The sequence below is a fragment of the Phaenicophaeus curvirostris genome, chromosome 4 (genome assembly GCF_032191515.1).
Source record: "Phaenicophaeus curvirostris isolate KB17595 chromosome 4, BPBGC_Pcur_1.0, whole genome shotgun sequence".
NCBI lineage: Eukaryota > Metazoa > Chordata > Aves > Cuculiformes > Cuculidae > Phaenicophaeus > Phaenicophaeus curvirostris.
Genome location: NC_091395.1, coordinates 37,844,604 through 37,860,880, shown reverse-complemented (window position 1 = coordinate 37,860,880; position 16,277 = coordinate 37,844,604). Strand labels below are relative to the sequence as shown.

The 16,277-nt window shown below is 38.1% G+C and overlaps 1 protein-coding gene across 3 annotated transcripts in view; it reads left to right on the top strand.

Annotated features, from left to right (window-relative positions):
* Positions 1 to 16,277, top strand: part of KLHL2 (kelch like family member 2) — a 63,827-nt gene that overhangs the window by 25,646 nt on the left and 21,904 nt on the right. For all 3 annotated transcript variants that reach the window (XM_069855806.1, XM_069855807.1, XM_069855808.1), the window contains one exon: positions 10,159 to 10,321. In XM_069855806.1, the coding sequence (XP_069711907.1) occupies positions 10,159 to 10,321 (163 nt within the window). The remainder of the gene's footprint in view (positions 1 to 10,158; positions 10,322 to 16,277) is intronic.

Genomic DNA, 16,277 nt, shown 5'->3' with positions numbered 1-16,277 from the left:
CTGTGGTGCAGGAAAGCTAGAGAAAAACAGTTGTAAGGGCAAAATTTTTGTTGTTTCTTCCTGTTTATCTTCTACCTCTCACCTACTCTTACACCTGCATCCCTGACCCACAATCCAGAACCATAGCTGTCACCACTAAATTTTACGGTCCACTTTCCAACCTGGAAGACTAGGCTCTTGTCCCATTGCATCCTTTACGTTTATTTACTTGCAGAGCACTGGACACTGCCAATTTTTCGCAGGTGAAGTCTGGTTTTAACTAACTATAAATGCTGTTCTGAAAGATAAAATGTATCCTTGTGCTTCAGGAGCAAGCTATTCCTTATGTTTCAAGGAAGTTTTCTCTGGTGTGGTTCGGTGAGGTTTCACACACTTGGGTAGAGTTTACAGACTTGAGTAGACTGTTAAAAAAAAAGAGAGAGAAATGGAGATATGATGACCCAGAGGTAATGAAGACTGAAATAATGAATTTTCTGATGTCTAAACCTAGTGCCTTCATCCTACCTTGCTAGGATCTGGTTGCCCTTTGCCTAGACATTAATGAAGAAGAACTTACGTACATAAACTGCCTTCTTAGACTGAACAGCTTGTGCAACTTCTCCAAGTCTGTGATCTTTAAAATCATCACGCTGCTAGGCTGTGTTAGAGACTTTTCTGTGAAGATGGATGAAAGCAACTACCTTCGTCTCAGATATGACCTTAAACTTAGGCATCCATGTATCTATTTCTGTTTATGACCGCAATACTACCTGTGGCAAAACCTGAAAGGCAACCCATGGCAACTTAAACAGCAGAGGTAGTTTGCTCATTTTTAAAGCATTTTATGCAAATGAAAGCATGTGTGCCTGTCTGTAAAATTACCTGCCTGTAAAATTTAAGGTGCTTATTATGAATAAATTAAGTCACTTAAAGAAGAAACTGTGTGTTTTACATCTTGCTTGCAAATAGATTCAGCAGTATGTTGCTCCATATAAGTTGAAATTTATGGAATCTGAATAAAGGCTTTCTTGAAAATGTTTGTTTTCTTGATATTGGTCATGCTTTAAATGATGAAATGTATGCATTAAAACTTCCTCTGGAAAAAATTTCAAATGAGAGGCTAGAGATACCATTTGTGAGATTTCTGCCCTATGTACCTCAATTTTATAAGCACAATGACTAGATTAAAGTGATTATGAAAATTGTTGCTAAGCCTAATGCTATCTTTTTGATGAGGTATTCCCCAGTGACATTTCTAGGAAAATATAAATATCGTCTGCAGTAGGAAACTGAATGATTAATAAAAGATTATCTCAATAAAATATAAAAACATAACTGTAATGCTAGAAGCTTGGAGTCCACTTAAGGGCCATTTATTGTTTGTTAGACGTTAATCTTGACACAATTTTGTGTTGAAGAGAAGCACTATGCACGCAAAGCATTTCTACTTCATGCTATTTCTGTTGTTCTCAGTTCCCGCCTTTGTATTAGTATACAACCTGATAGTATGAATGCATCTTCTCTACCAGAGAATTGGATAATAGAGAAAGCAGAGTTTCACAATCTACTATCCCAGTTTTGCTGCTGTTGTTTCCAGCATAAGCTTTAGGGTTTTGCAAATGCTGTTTCAATCCTTCTCTAAGATTGGCAGCAAATATGCAGTTATACTAGGAGAACAAGATTTGTTTGTTACAAGTTGGTTGTTCTGTAATGTAGAAGAAAAAAAAAGAAACAACAAAAAATTCCTTCCTCGGTGTCCTGCCCCTTAGAACCCCTAAAGTAGTCTCTTGTTCTTTAGGAAACAGAACATGTGAACTTCTAGATTATTTTGTCAGAATTTTGTCTTTAGTTTTAGGGGATATTTTTTAAATATGTCTATCACAGTAATCTTTGGTATAAGCAAATTCAGTATATGTCAGTGGGATCTGAATCTGAGGGTGGTCTGTTATCCAAGGTGTGAGGTATTACAAGTAAATCCTATAGCTTTAGCACACTAGCTGAAAGCATCAGCTGATGCAGCAGTTCTTTATGTTGGTCAGCCTTTACAGAAAGATTGAAGACCGCGTAGTGTGAGTTATGTTATCCTGCCTAATTAATTTTTCCAGCTTCTTTTAATCCTTCTTGCATGGGAGCTTTGTACATTATTTGACCAGTTAGCACTTCAGGCTCCAGTAGTTAAAAAATACATTGGTCTGCATGACAGAGTATCAGCAGCAGTATCTGGCTTTGTTCAGACTCTAGTTAGTATGGTTTAAATTATCTTGTCTGTAAGAAAATATGAAAGTATTTTTGTGTAGCTGTATAATCTTACAAGCACATTTACAGTGTGATAAGGGATTCTGAGCTTTTGTTTTAGATTACTTACTGTACTTATGCTTAAATTCAGTGACCAAACTTCAAATCAAACCGCTTTGTTTCTATCAAGTCTAAATGGCTATGATTTTTTCCACTGAAATAAAAACCTAAAGTTCGAACTAAAATTATTTTAGCTTCAAGAATGTTTCACTCAAAGTGAGACAATATTTCTGTTCTATTTCCAGTATCTTTTGACAGAAGTCAAGGATATAAAAGGCTAAGCTCATGACTGTTAACAAAAATAACCATCGGGATAGAACAATCAATCTCTTGTGTGGAGACTTAAGCCAAAATGCGCTGTTACATAGTGGTTAGGGCACTGTCCTGGTAGAGAAGATGTAAGAGAACCCTCAAATGAAATAAGACAGTTTGGTTCTCCCCTTTTAGACCAGATAGACGTGATTAATTATGGTGTGTTACTTGATGAAACTTAAACTTCTGCTACTTCATTTGCTGTGTGAGTCTTGCTTCTGCACTGCTGCAACCCGTAACTGCATCCTGTATCCACCTCAAAACTTCTGCACCCGCCCCCTTCCAAAAAAAATTATAAAAAAATCAAGAAATCAACAGAACAATCACCTTCACCCCAAATGTATTAACTAATAATTACTAGTTTGTTCTGATTAATCTTCTAAAGTGGTACCTCTTTTAAAGCCATGTTTTGAGGTAATCAGTTGCTTCCTATAAATCACATCTCACTGTAACTGAAGCGGATGCTTAAGTACAGATTATTATGCTGGCTGAAAAGCAGTTATGTTAAAGCAGTTACTTTTTCCTTTTACTCCATTTTAGTCTGTCACACTGCTTTTAAAGTTGGGAGGTGCTTAGTGTTTTGTAGGTCATGTCAGTCTTTCAAAATATTATGTTATCATGATTGTTTGCTTATTTTCAACTGGAACAGCGCTTAACCAGTTTGCGTTTAGTCCTAAGGGAATGTGAAGACTCTGTCTTGATTAGCAGTCTTATTCCTTCCTCCTATACTATAAAACTGCCACCTACACCTGATTTTTGATTGGATAGTTCTCATTAAGCTGAAGGATAAATTTACACATCTAAGTCTTCACATAGCCTATAAAGTCAAGAATGTTAACGTACCCAAAAGTGTATTTTTTTTAAGATAGGTTGTTATGTTCTAAACTTGCATCTTTAAATCCAGTACAGCATCTCATTTGTGTGTGTTTTAACACCGGAACAGTGTGCTTGACTTGTACATGTTTGTATAGAAATACTAATAGGGCACTTCTACATTTTATTCCATAGATGCAAGAGTTAAAATATTTGTGTCTACATTAGTACTTTTAGATGCATACAGATGATTGTAAATGAGAATAAAAAAACTAAGATAATTTGGATGGTCTTTGACCACTTCTTTAATTTCCTTTTTCTTTATGCCATGTCAATATAAACAGCAAGTGAAGGAGTTTAGTTAGCTGAAATGGTTATTTAAAACTTAAAAATAGAGGTTAAACTACTGTATTTCATCCAGATTTGCTTAATAACAGGCATTAACATAGCTGCTGCTCTCTGAAATTGATTAAATTTTAATATCATAACTGATAATATGGAATATCTGAAATTAACAAAGATGTAATTTGCTCTCTTGTGTGCTTCTACATTGCACTGTACTGTTTGGATTCTCACAGATCTTCTTTCCAGGGTAATCTGTTTCCTGTAGTTAATGATTTGTTTTCTTTCCCCTCTGTGTGGTAGAATAATTTTTTAATTTTTGATAGCAGATTTTTAATTTTTATTGGTATATACTGCTTCGATTTTTATTGGCTTATTTGCTTGCAAGGTACTTTAATGTTCTGAGAAATTTCGATTTTGTTTATGCTGTGGGATCTTGTTCCCAAAACCTGTAATAGGTTCTTCTGTTACTTTCATATTAGCATTATACTGATCTTAATATATTGCTGATGGGTGCTAATTTGAATTTGGGTAGGAATTCATAACAGTAATCTTAAAGGAATTCCAGGAAATTTAAAAATAGTGGACATGAAAATATTACCTTAACCATCTTCATACTGCACATAGCACAATATGTTCTGGCTAAGAGAATCCAGTAAAAAGAGGAGTGCAAAGATGGTAGCATGTATTGATGTAAAACTACCAAATTGATTTGATTTAAATCAGCAGGCAGAAAGCTATTTAAATATAACTTTAAAATGAGATTTTTAAAAGCATGTCCAGTTAAACAAGGTTGATGGGCCTGTCCAGTGAATTTTGACTAGGACCAAGCATGGAGATTTTACAGGTTCTTGAGGCAACTTGTTCCGGGGCTCAACGACTCTCATGTTTTAAAAAAGTAGAACCCAACACAAAATAACAAAAAAGCCACCTAAGCCTTTTTCCAGTAAAATTTTCCTCTTGACTCTTGTCCCACTGCTATACAACTTCAAGAATAGTCTGGCTCAGTCTACTCTACTCTCCCACTAGGTAGTTTTGGACAGCAGTGAGATCTCCCCTTTGTCGTATCCTTTACAACGGAACAAATGTGGGGTTCTTTCCTTGTTCAATCCCTCTGGTCATCTTGGTGGCCCCTTCTACTGGACATGCTCCTTCATTCTCAACTAGCAAGACACTTACTAAAAGCTTGTGTAGCATAAAGTGGTAACAACTTGTGAGAGCAAGGGTCTGTGTGGTGGGGAGTGTAGCACTGAATTTAGCAAAGCTCATGTGAAAAGATGCCTGTTAAGTCATCTAGTGGCCTTCAAGTAGAAGGAACTCCCTTGTCTGGTGTGGAGACATTTCAGGGCAGCTTCTCTGACCAGCTGCTTCTAAATAGTCCATGAGGAGGGTTTAATACTTGCTATAAAATTTACTCATTTGAAAATACGTGGTATGCTATATTTTGTTCTAGCAGAGAGATACAGCAATATAGTGAAATCGCAACACAAGCAAAATATAGCAATTGTTGTATATATCTGGATCACTATGCAAAAGTGATTCTCTTTAGTGGTTTCTGTATGCCTACTGTCAGGATGTTGGGCATCCACAGTTCATTAGGAAGTGAAAAGCGGGATAAAGCCAGCTCAAGGCCAGAACTCTCCAAAGAGAGTTCCTTCTTTTGGTTGCTCAGTTTTTATACTTTGTGTTGGGCTGAGCCACATATATGCCTGTCTCTGTAGTGGTCTGGCCAACTAAGGAAGATGTTACACTCTACCAGTTATGTCGAAGAAGGCTGCTTGTACAACCTGGTGACTCACTGGTTCAGCTGTGTATTGAAAACACAGGTTATACTCCAGTCCCCCTTGTGTTAAGTTCAGCTTTCTTTAGTTGGTGCTCGTTCCTTACATTTCTTCCTGCATTCATCTCTGAGCCATCTTCCATTGTGGCTACTCATTGGTTGGTCATACAGGCTGTATATCTCTGAGACTGTTGAAATCATCTTCCTTGTGAACTGATGGTCACACCTAACTGGAGATGTACCTGCCTCTACTAGCTGCTCCTCACCTTAGAGCTCAATGTGTGTATGTTTTGGTCACATGAGGTAAATATTTCCAGCTGCACAAAGGTGAGCAGAATCATGATGCTGACTGTAAAAAAATGGGGAGAAAAGCTACAGGCAACATTGGTACCCTCAGCCCTCAACATACTGTTGGTATGTATCTGAACCACAAGAGAATGCAGCAGTCTTGAATATGGGTTGACTATCTAGCCGAGTTATTCTGAAGGGCTTGAATCTGCTTCAGTGAAAACAGCACACAGGTTTAGGACCTTAAATGGATCCCTCCTGACTGTACAACTAACCCTGCAGGTGGATTTTAAAACAAATATTTGTACCTGATCATGGTACTTTTTGTCTTACTGGAGTTGGAAAAGTGTATTTGGCATGGCAGGTGCACACATCTTTGGGAATAGGATTGTCACTTCAGGGAATAGTTTTCAAAGACTTATAAGGGTTAAATGATCTGCTTTAGGAAGTGTGGCAGTCATTCAAAGGTTCCTTACTGCAACTTTGACAGAAAAAAGAGAATATGTAATTTCTTAGTTGCCATCTGTAATAATAATCTGTTCAGTTTCTTTGATTATAAAAACAACAACTGAGATGAGGATATGTTTTTGTAGAATTAGCTATTGGAGACTTCCCCTCTCCCATTTTTTGCAGTACAAAGCAGTATGCATATTAAAATATTTTTCATTTTTAAAGGGAAGTTATGGTACCCTCTGCTGGCTGGTTTTGGAAATAAATCTGATCTGTAGCCTATCAGTTTGGAGTAGCAGTGGTTAAGCTAAATCTGTACTGCAGTTTTAATACAGAATTTGTGGGTTTGAGAGGAGTTTGGGTTTTGGTGGTGTATTGCGTCTGGTTCCTCCCCTTCTCCCTGCCCTGCTTCAGCGGACTGAATCTGCCTGTGATGAAACCTGTATTTTTAAACACAGGTTGTTACAGCTTCCAGGCTGAAAGTTCTGTAGGTACAAAAGGAAATAGCTAGATGTTATTCCAGCTCTTGTTGCCTGGTAACTAAAACCCCGTGTATAATTTCAATGGGATTAATTTGGTGCACTTTGTCTCTCTTTTCCTTTTTAGTGTTGGAATGCACATAAATATATTTATATTTAAATATCTTATTGTCTAATAACTAAATTGTGCTGAAAATATAACTTTTCTAACTAAATTACAGTGATTTAAGAACTTATGTAATTTTCTCATAATGAAGTGATCTTGTAGTTCTCGTAACATGGGTTTACTGTTCATGTAAGTGAGCAAGCATTTCAGTGTGACCATTTGTGTATACAAACCTTAAATTCTTTTCTGCATTTCTATTTAGTTTACTGATTTGATAATGTTTTACATAGTTTTCTGCTGAATTCATTTAAGCATTTATAAGGATTGTTCTCAAAGGAGTTGAGGACTGTTCTCAAAGTTATTTGCTCAACTATACTGATAACTTGCCTAAAATTATCTAGGACTGTGTTTGAATTAGTTACTGAAGTTGTAAGCAGGTGTGAAATGTTTGCTTCAGTGAGACAAGTTATGTAAATAAATACTTGTATTAGATTTCTAGGCCTGATTTTTGGTATGTGATTTCATATCTTATCCTAGAATTCACTATCAAATGAATTATCCACTCACTATAAATAATACTGTAGTTCTAGTAATAGAAATCATATTACTAATATTATCTTCACATATTCATTAACATATGCTAAAGTAAAATTAGTTCACTGCACTGATTTAACCTTGTCTAATGTAACCTTTAAGCTTACTAAATTTCTTTTGAATTGTGTAACTTCGTCTGACACTTGTGTTTATTACATACAGATCTTATCCATTTATTTTGCTGCTTACTTGATACTGTCAAGGATTATCTAAGATATAAAATAGTTTTCAGATATTTTGTTTAGCAGCAGTCTGTGTTATCTCAGTGCAATCACATTTGTGGTTTTCCCTCACTTCTCTTTCATTAACAGTTCATATTCAAAGCACACTCTTGTTACATATATAACATATATAATAGTCATACATAGTAGAAGCAGGAACCAAAAAAAAAGAAGTTTCAAGCAGACATTAGCTTTTCAGGGTTGTATCACCTAAAGTCCTTTTTGTTTTAATAAAAGTAGCTCTTTAGAACCCAAGCAGATAGATGCTTAGGAGATGATGGCAAATATTTGATTCTACAGACAATTACAATGATTAAAACTGCTTCCAAAGAGTAATTATGTATCAGTATATTTTGCAGCTTTCATGTAGTGTTACACAATTTATAAATTGTTTTACTCTTGCTCTTTCAGCTCTTTTTATTCTTCCAGTTTTCTTCCTGTTTGACTCTTTAATTTTACCCAAGTAATTGTTTAAATGAAAAACACTAAAAAGAATGGTGCAGTCATTGTGTTTTATGTATTCTGTGCTTGCGTATTATTGATGCAGCTTTATAGTACATATTTTCTCTGTATCTAAGTGAACATTTGCTAGTCTTCTGTGTTAAAATCTTGCCTGTTGTCATCCAGTGAAGATGCAAGCTAATATTAATTTTGTACTTGAATGTTCTAAAATGGAGGTCTCATTAAAGTAACTGTCAAAAGCACAGAAAATTAAAATATTGTGAAGAAGAAATTGTAGATAGGAGTATGGAATTACACTCAAAGGCACAATTATAGTGAACCTAAATTTCACGTTTAAGTTTTACTGGGCAAAGAAAATGTACATTATACATTTTCTTAAATTCTTCTTTAGATTTTGCATGCTTTGTGAAAATTGGAGGGCAAATATCATTTACGCCAATTTCTTACTGATGTGGATTTTTTTTATGAGTTACAGAATATTCATAGAATCATAGAATTGGTTGGAAAGGACATCATAGATCCTCCAGTTCCAACTCCCCTCTTATGGGCAGGAACACCTTCCGCTAGACCACGTTGCTCAAAGGCCCCATCCAGCCTCTCCTTGAACACTTCCAAGGAGGAGGCACCTGCAAATTCTCTGAGCAACCTGTTGCAATGCCTCACCACCCTCACAGTAAAAAAATTCTTCCTAACATCTAATCTGAATCTCCCCTCTTTTAACTTAAAGCCATTACACCTTTCCCTGTCATTACACGTCCTTGTAAGAAGTCCCTCCTGAGCTTTTCTGTAGGCCCCCTTCAGGTACTGGAAGGCTGCTTTAAGGTCTCTCCAGAGCCTTTTCTTCTCCACGCTTAACAAACCCAACTCTCTCAGCCTGTCTTCATAGGAAAGCTGCTCCAGCCCTCTGATGAACCTTTGTGACCCTCCTCTGAACCCACTCCAACAGGTCTATTTCAGCCTTACCTTGGGGACCCTAGAGCTGAACGCAGTACTCAAGGTGGGGTCTCAGGAGAGTTAAGGGGCAGAATCTCCTCCCACAACCTGCTGCTCACACTTTTTATGGTGCGGCTCAGGATACAGTTGGCTTTCTGGGCTGCAAGCGCATATTGCTGGTTCATGTTGAGCTTCTCATCCACCAGCACCCCATAGCCCTTCTCTTCAGGGCTACTCTAAACCTCTTTATCCCCCAGCCTATATTTGTGCTTGGGATTTTGCAGGACCTTGCACTTGTTCTTGTTGAACCTCATGAGGTTCACATAGGCACACCTCTCAAGCCTGTCCAGGTCCCTCTGGATGACATCCCTTCCCTCTTACGTCAACTGTGCCCCACAGCTTGGTATCATTTGCAGACTTGCTCAGGGTGCACTCAATCCTGCTGTCTCAGACAGAGATGTTAAACAACACTCTCCTGATATGAACCCCTGAGGAATGCCGCTCATCGCTGATCTCCACACATTTTGTCTGTTGAGGCTTCTAGGTGCATGAGTTGTCATTCTTCCAAGAAGGTCACGGACTTCTTTGTAATCTGAATTGAGTCCTGACTGGAATCAGTGGGGCAAAGGTGCTTATTATTTATGCTAAAAAATGGCACGATGTCCAGTGCTTGCATGCAAACAAGATTTATATATTCTATCATGGTTTAGAAAACTTTGATTTAAAGAACTACCTAATGCTGAAGATTTGGAATTGTTATGTAATTATGGAATGGTGGGAACAGTAAGAAGAGAACTTGTGAATGATTACTGGGAAAAAACTTACATGAAATATGAGAATTATAGTCTGTTGAATGATTTCCCCCTGAACACAGCAATAGAGATGTTGCTTGTTACTTTGAATCTTAAATGGTATTTGCAGGGAGGTAAAATAAAGTTAGTGTGGGGTTTTAAGTTCTTCAGTTGTGTAATGCTGAAAATTTCCTCTCTGTTTTAGTATTTTTATTTTTTTTTGTAATGGATTATTTTGTTTATTGATATTGAGAATGCTCTTGCATAAGCTCAGAATTGAATTGGGATATTAACCACTTGTTGCTTCTTACAGGTACTGCTCCCAGCAGCTGGTCTATTGCAACTGCAGGATGTGAAAAGGACTTGCTGTGAATTTTTGGAATCCCAGCTTCATCCTATCAACTGCCTGGGGATCCGTGCTTTTGCTGATATGCATGCATGCTCAGATCTCCTGAACAAGGCCAACACGTATGCAGGCAAGTCATCATTAGTATAGCATATAGCTTGAAAAATGTGTGTGTGAGTACACACACGCAGGTTTCATGTCCATCCAACCCCACCCAAAGCAAACCAGATTTTACCTAGAATATTGCAGATGTGTCTTGTGGCAAAGATTGGTTTAGTATTTGATAGGAATGGTTGGACTCGATGATCCAATGAGTCTTTTCCAACCTGGTGATTCTATGATTCTACGAAAGAGTGCATTTGATACGAGTGTCTTTAAGATAAGAAAAGTCTCCTGCTTGGAACTTAGTTATTATAATAAGCATTAAGTGGCAACATCCTCAGGGCCATACAGGGTCTAAGTAGTTTGTAATTCAGAAGGTAGCTACCTTGATGTTTAAAACTTTACACTGATACTTAGAGGAGGAAATCGGGAAAGAAGGATTAAAATTCTGCCACAAGCCAAAGTCTGTAGGAAGTACAGGGGGGAAGAAAGAAGATGAGGGCATGGAGGGGGGTGCTATCTCTATCCACTGAGCTGTACTGGCTAAGAAGCAGTAAACATACCACGAATAGTGTGTTGTCAACTTGTATTCTGAAAATCCTATTCATCCAGCCTAAGACTTGAAATTTTTTACCATAAAGAGTACCTGTAGTCTCATTCGTCTGTCTTGACACAAAGCAGATAGAGCTGCATCTTCTAACTAACCATATATATAGCTCAGCCATTAAAATTCTACTTTCCTTGTAAAAAACACTTGCCATTGGATTGTTTGTCTTTTTTTTTTCCCAAAAAAATCAAGAACTCCATGAACTATTTTTATTACTAAAAGTGCATCATCACAGTCATCTTAGACGATGTTGTTCATATTGTAAGAGGACTGACTCATATCGAGTCTTGGCATTTTTGAAAATTAGGTTCTCTTTTTCCTTGCTGTTCTGAATGAAAAAGCAGTTCTGTGGTGAAGTAACAGTAGAGTTGTATGAGGGAACAAAGGAAAATAATTATTCTCTTTTTCTTGATGCTGGTGAGGCCTTAGGTAGAAAAATACTAAAACAAACGTTAAGAAAGGTGCAAAACAGTTGAAGTTGAATCCACGGAAGTCTAACATAAACATATTTGGACTTCAGTAAAGCCTTTGACACAGTTTCTCACAGCATTCTGCTTAGGAAACTCTGCCTCTGGCCTGGACAGGCGCACACTCTCCTGGATGAAAAACTGGTTGGATGGCCGGGCCCAGAGAGTGGTGGGAAATGGAGTTAACTCCAGCTGGAGGCCAGTGACAAGTGGGGTTCCCCAGGGCTCAGTGCTGGGTCCAGCCCAGTTCAATGTCTTTATCAATGACCTGGATGAGGGGATCGAATGCACCCTAAGTAAGTTCGCAGATGACACTAAGCTAGGTGGAAGGGTGGATCTGCTGGAGGGTAGGGAGGCTCTGCAAAGGGATCTAAACAGGCTGGACTGCTGGGCAGAGTCCAGTGTCATGAGGTTCAACAAGGCTAGGTGCTGGATCCTGCGCTTGGGGCACAACAATCCTATGCAGTGCTACAGACTAGGAGAAGTCTGGCTTGAGAGCTGCCTGGAGGAGAAAGACCTGGGAGTGTTGGTTGACAGCCAACTGAACATGAGCCAGCAGTGTGCCCAGGTGAACAAGAAGGCCAGTGGCACCTTGGCTTGTATCAGAAATGGTGTGACCAGCAGGTCCAGGGAGGTTATTCTCCCTCTGTACTGGTGAGGCCGCACCTTGAATACTGTGTTCAGTTCTGGGCTCCTTGCAACAAGAAGGGTGTTGAGACTCTGGAGTGAGTCCAGAGAAGAGCAACAGAGCTGGTGAAGGGGCTGGAGAACAAGTCGTACGAGGAGCAGCTGAGGGAGCTGGGGTTGTTTAGCCTGGAGAAGAGGAGGCTGAGGGAAGACCTTACTGCTCTGTACAACTACCTGAAAGGAGGTTGTGGAGAAGAGGGAGCTGACCTCTTCTCCCAAGTGACAGGGGACAGGACAAGAAGGAATGGCCTAAAACAGCACCAGGGGAGGTTCAGGCTGGACATCAGGAAAAATTTTTTCACAGAAAGGGTGATGAGGCCCTAGCACAGGCTGCCCAGGTAGGTGATTGAGTCACCATCCCTGGATGGGTTTAAAAGACATGTGGATGAGGTGTTCAGGAGCATTGTTTAATGGTTGATAGGAATGGTTGGACTCGATCCTGGAGGTCTTTTCCAACCTAGTCATTCTGTGATATTAGGAGAACAGATTGACCTATGACAAGTACTATGGGCGAAGAATCTCCTTTCAGGCAAGAAAATAAAAGGCTAGGAGGATGAGGAGGAATGCAAATCTTCTGTGCATAAAAATGACTGAGAATGATTAAGCTTGACTTGTGATTGATCTTTTAAAGTCACTTCAATATATTAAGAAAAAATTTGTCTGTACAAGTAACACAGATCAGGCAAGCTGTTTGTGGAAGTTATGGACAGCTGTAAAAAACCTGGTTAGACTAACTTCTGATTTAGGTTGTTCTAAATCACGTTTGTGTCAAAAACTTGATGATTTTAAATTTTTTCTAGTTTACATTTCTAAAATTCTGTAAAGGCTAGCATAGTTTTTAAAAAATTTATATTCCAAATGCATTTTGTGCTGTTGGAGGTTAATATACATGTAGTTTCAGAGATGGTATTACTAAATTGGTAATTTTTAACAGAATTGATTAGAACCTTGTTTGACTACTCTTCACACTGAGAAAGTTTCCATAATGTGGATTACTAAAAGGTAAACAAAAAAATTGTCTAACCTTTTAAGTTTTTAGCATAACATTTGTTAGGTGGCAATGATCTTACTGTTCTTTTGTGTGTAGAGTGCCTTGGACTTTTGATGTTTGAGTTGAGACTGAAGATGTTATGCAGGGGAATTACTTTTTGTATTGATCAAAAGGCCCCTCTTTTATGCGGTTTAACTTACAGCCAGCAAGGTAGTATCTTTTGAGTAGAGCTTTGGTAGTGAATGTTCAGAAAGTGGAACAAACCTGTTTGGGAATTCAGAGGTTGAGTGTGACAGTCAGGTATTCCTTTTTTGCACTGTCTGCCCAATCACAGGTTTTTTTCCTGTATTTGCAGTGTCTCTTGGATGTTTCATTTCTACTTCAGGTTCAGCAAACCCAGACTCCTTTCCATCTAAACATCTTCCCCTTCTCCCTGTCTTCCTCTGTCACTAGTGACTTCTGTACTCTCCCTGTCATCCAGGTTCGTAAATTTGACAGTTTTAACTCCCCTCTGCCATCATGTCTTAACTACTCAGTTGCATGTTCCTCTGTTTTGTTCCTTCCGTCCCTTCCAAATCTACTTTACATCATGTTTCTTTCCTTTTTGCTTCGATGTAGTTCTAGCTCTGCCATAAATTCCTCTCTGCCAATGTAATTTTACTACTTTTGCAGTATTCTTTTTCCCCTAGATCAAATTCCAACTTCTCATCCTTGGCTTTTCTACTTCAGCAGAATTACCCTCACTTGAATCTTTTATTTCATATCTCTCTCTCCTACTTTTGTGCTTGGAACTAACCTTCTCTTTCCTCTGTAACCAAACCTCCTTCCATTTCCGACAGATTCCTCCAGAAAGCACTTTCCTCGTCTATGCTTCCCTTTTTGTCATGATATTCTTGGAGTCCTGCTGGCCCATACCATGAGCTGCCAGCTCAACTCCTACTGTGTTTTTTCTGTATCTGTGTGGTGAATTTTCAAGAAATGCACACTCTGTTCTTACTCTTGAAATAAATATGCTGTGAGTATGAGCTACTTGACTGTGTTCCACTCTTGGTGCTGCCTTCTTTAATCCTTAGCACTCTGTCAGGCTTAGTGCAAAAGCAATACAGAAAAGAGAAGTAGAACCAAAATATCCTGATAAGGCTACAGAAAACATTTGTATGATTGTATTCCTTTTCATAACTTTTCTAAAATGTACAGTGATGAGTTAGCATCATTAACAATTAGTACAGAGGTAAACCAGAAGCTTTTCCTGAAATAGAGGACTAAGTGCTTCAGTTCTTCTGTCTAGGTCAAAATAATACACTTTTTACTTTACTTGAGTAAAGTAAATTACTCCTTAAGTAATTTTAGACCTCATAAAAAGAAGGATTTTGATGAATGCTTTGAATTGTATTAATTCCTAGAGATCTGTGTTCCAGTATAGATTTTTTTCTTTTTTTTAACCAATTCCAGGAGATTATAGTGTCTGTCAAGAATGGATGTTTCAGGAAAAGAATGGAAATGCAGCAAACTCATGATTAGGTGTCTGTCAACAGGATCCTTGGTTGCCTTCTTAAGTCTGAAACTGAGGTATACAAATCAGCCATACTCAGAAATTTTTATACTCGTGAAATCGTATTCAGAAAACTTAAAAGCTGTTCAGGTTGTTTTTGAAAGTACTAACTTTTGTAATGCGTGCCTTACTCCAAGTTCTAGTGTGTATGTGGCTGAATGACTTTGATAACTGTATTTAGGCTATTAAGCAAAAAGTTTTAATTAAATCTTTTTGTCTTTGAGTAATATAATAACAAATCCCAAAAAAGCTACCTTATTTCTGATCTTTTATGCATTAGGAAACAACGCTTACATTTATTAATTAGAATTAATTGTCAGATATTTAATGTTCTAGGGAACACGTTTTGATGTAGCGCTTATTTAATTTTGAATTTTAAACTGATCCGACATCTCAGTGTGTCTTAGTAACTCCAAAACTACTTCAGTTTCTTCTAAACAATCTTTGTTCAATTTAGTAGTTGAAGCTAATGCTTATATAGTTTACTTTATAGAAATATAAAATCTAAGAAAGTGGCAAGACCTTGAGTGCAATAATTGTTAAATGTGTTTGAGAGCACAGGAACTGTGTCTAACTTGTAGTCCTTCCTCTCTGGGTCATTTTTTTTGTTCAGGCCCCAGAGAGTCTCTGCAAGCAGCATGTAGACAAGTGAAAAGGATGAGGAAGCTATTTTTTGGCTCTAGCTGGGACTTGCTAGCTATTAGGCTGAGCATTGGCATGCTTAGTACTCCTAGTAAAAGCACCCAGGGAGGAAGGGTTGGTCTGCATTTCTCCTTGGAACAAGCTGATCATAGGTGCTGCTGGATTTCTGTCTGACTCCCTGATTTTCTTCTGTACAGTTTTATACCTTTTCAAGTCAATGTTTTTCCTCTCAGATTTTCAAGCTTCTTACTTGCCTGTATCTCAGCTATCATAGCTTCTTTTTCCTCTGTTCTTATCTCAAATGACTCTGTACTTTGTAAAGGCTCTTCCATACAACTGAAAAAATCTTCTCAAAAGTCTGAGCCAAAGATACATGGCTGGGCCATTTCAGAATTGGGCCTTGTATCACAGACAGCTGAACTCCCAGGAGCAGACATTTTGGGATTAAGGCTCCAAAAACTAGAATGAGTACAGAAGAGGATTATTATACTGAAAAAGCAGTGAAAATATTTCCCTTGAGAAAATGAAAAGTATTTGGATGTTTAACTCCTCCCCATTTTTATTTTGTTACACTTGTTTTTGCGTTTAGGAAAAAGAGGCAGGGGTATGCTTTTGCTAATAGTTAGCTAATAAAGGATGGTAAACCAAATATATGCTGGTGTAGATCAGAAGTTATTACTAAAGTGAAACTTTGAAACTTCTTCCCGTGGAGATAAACCTCCAACTTAAATTAAAACTGGAGTTTCAAAATCCGGTGGTGAGGTTGGTCCTCCTGTAGCAGAACATGAGATTTCTATAATTTAGGAGTCTTTTATATGTATTGGTGATGCCTATGGAGAGACCTGAAAATAGTGGACAGTTGATACAGATTGCTTGGACTGAGTTTCTGTTGCAGTTAAACTTTCTGAGATGCTACCTCTTCTAGTGGTGTTCCAGAAAGCAGTCCTGCTCTGAGCCTTGTCACACTTGCACAGGGACTACATAGAGCTGAGGCCTCTCATCTTTCTTGTGTGACAATTCTTACAATGAGTATGTGGC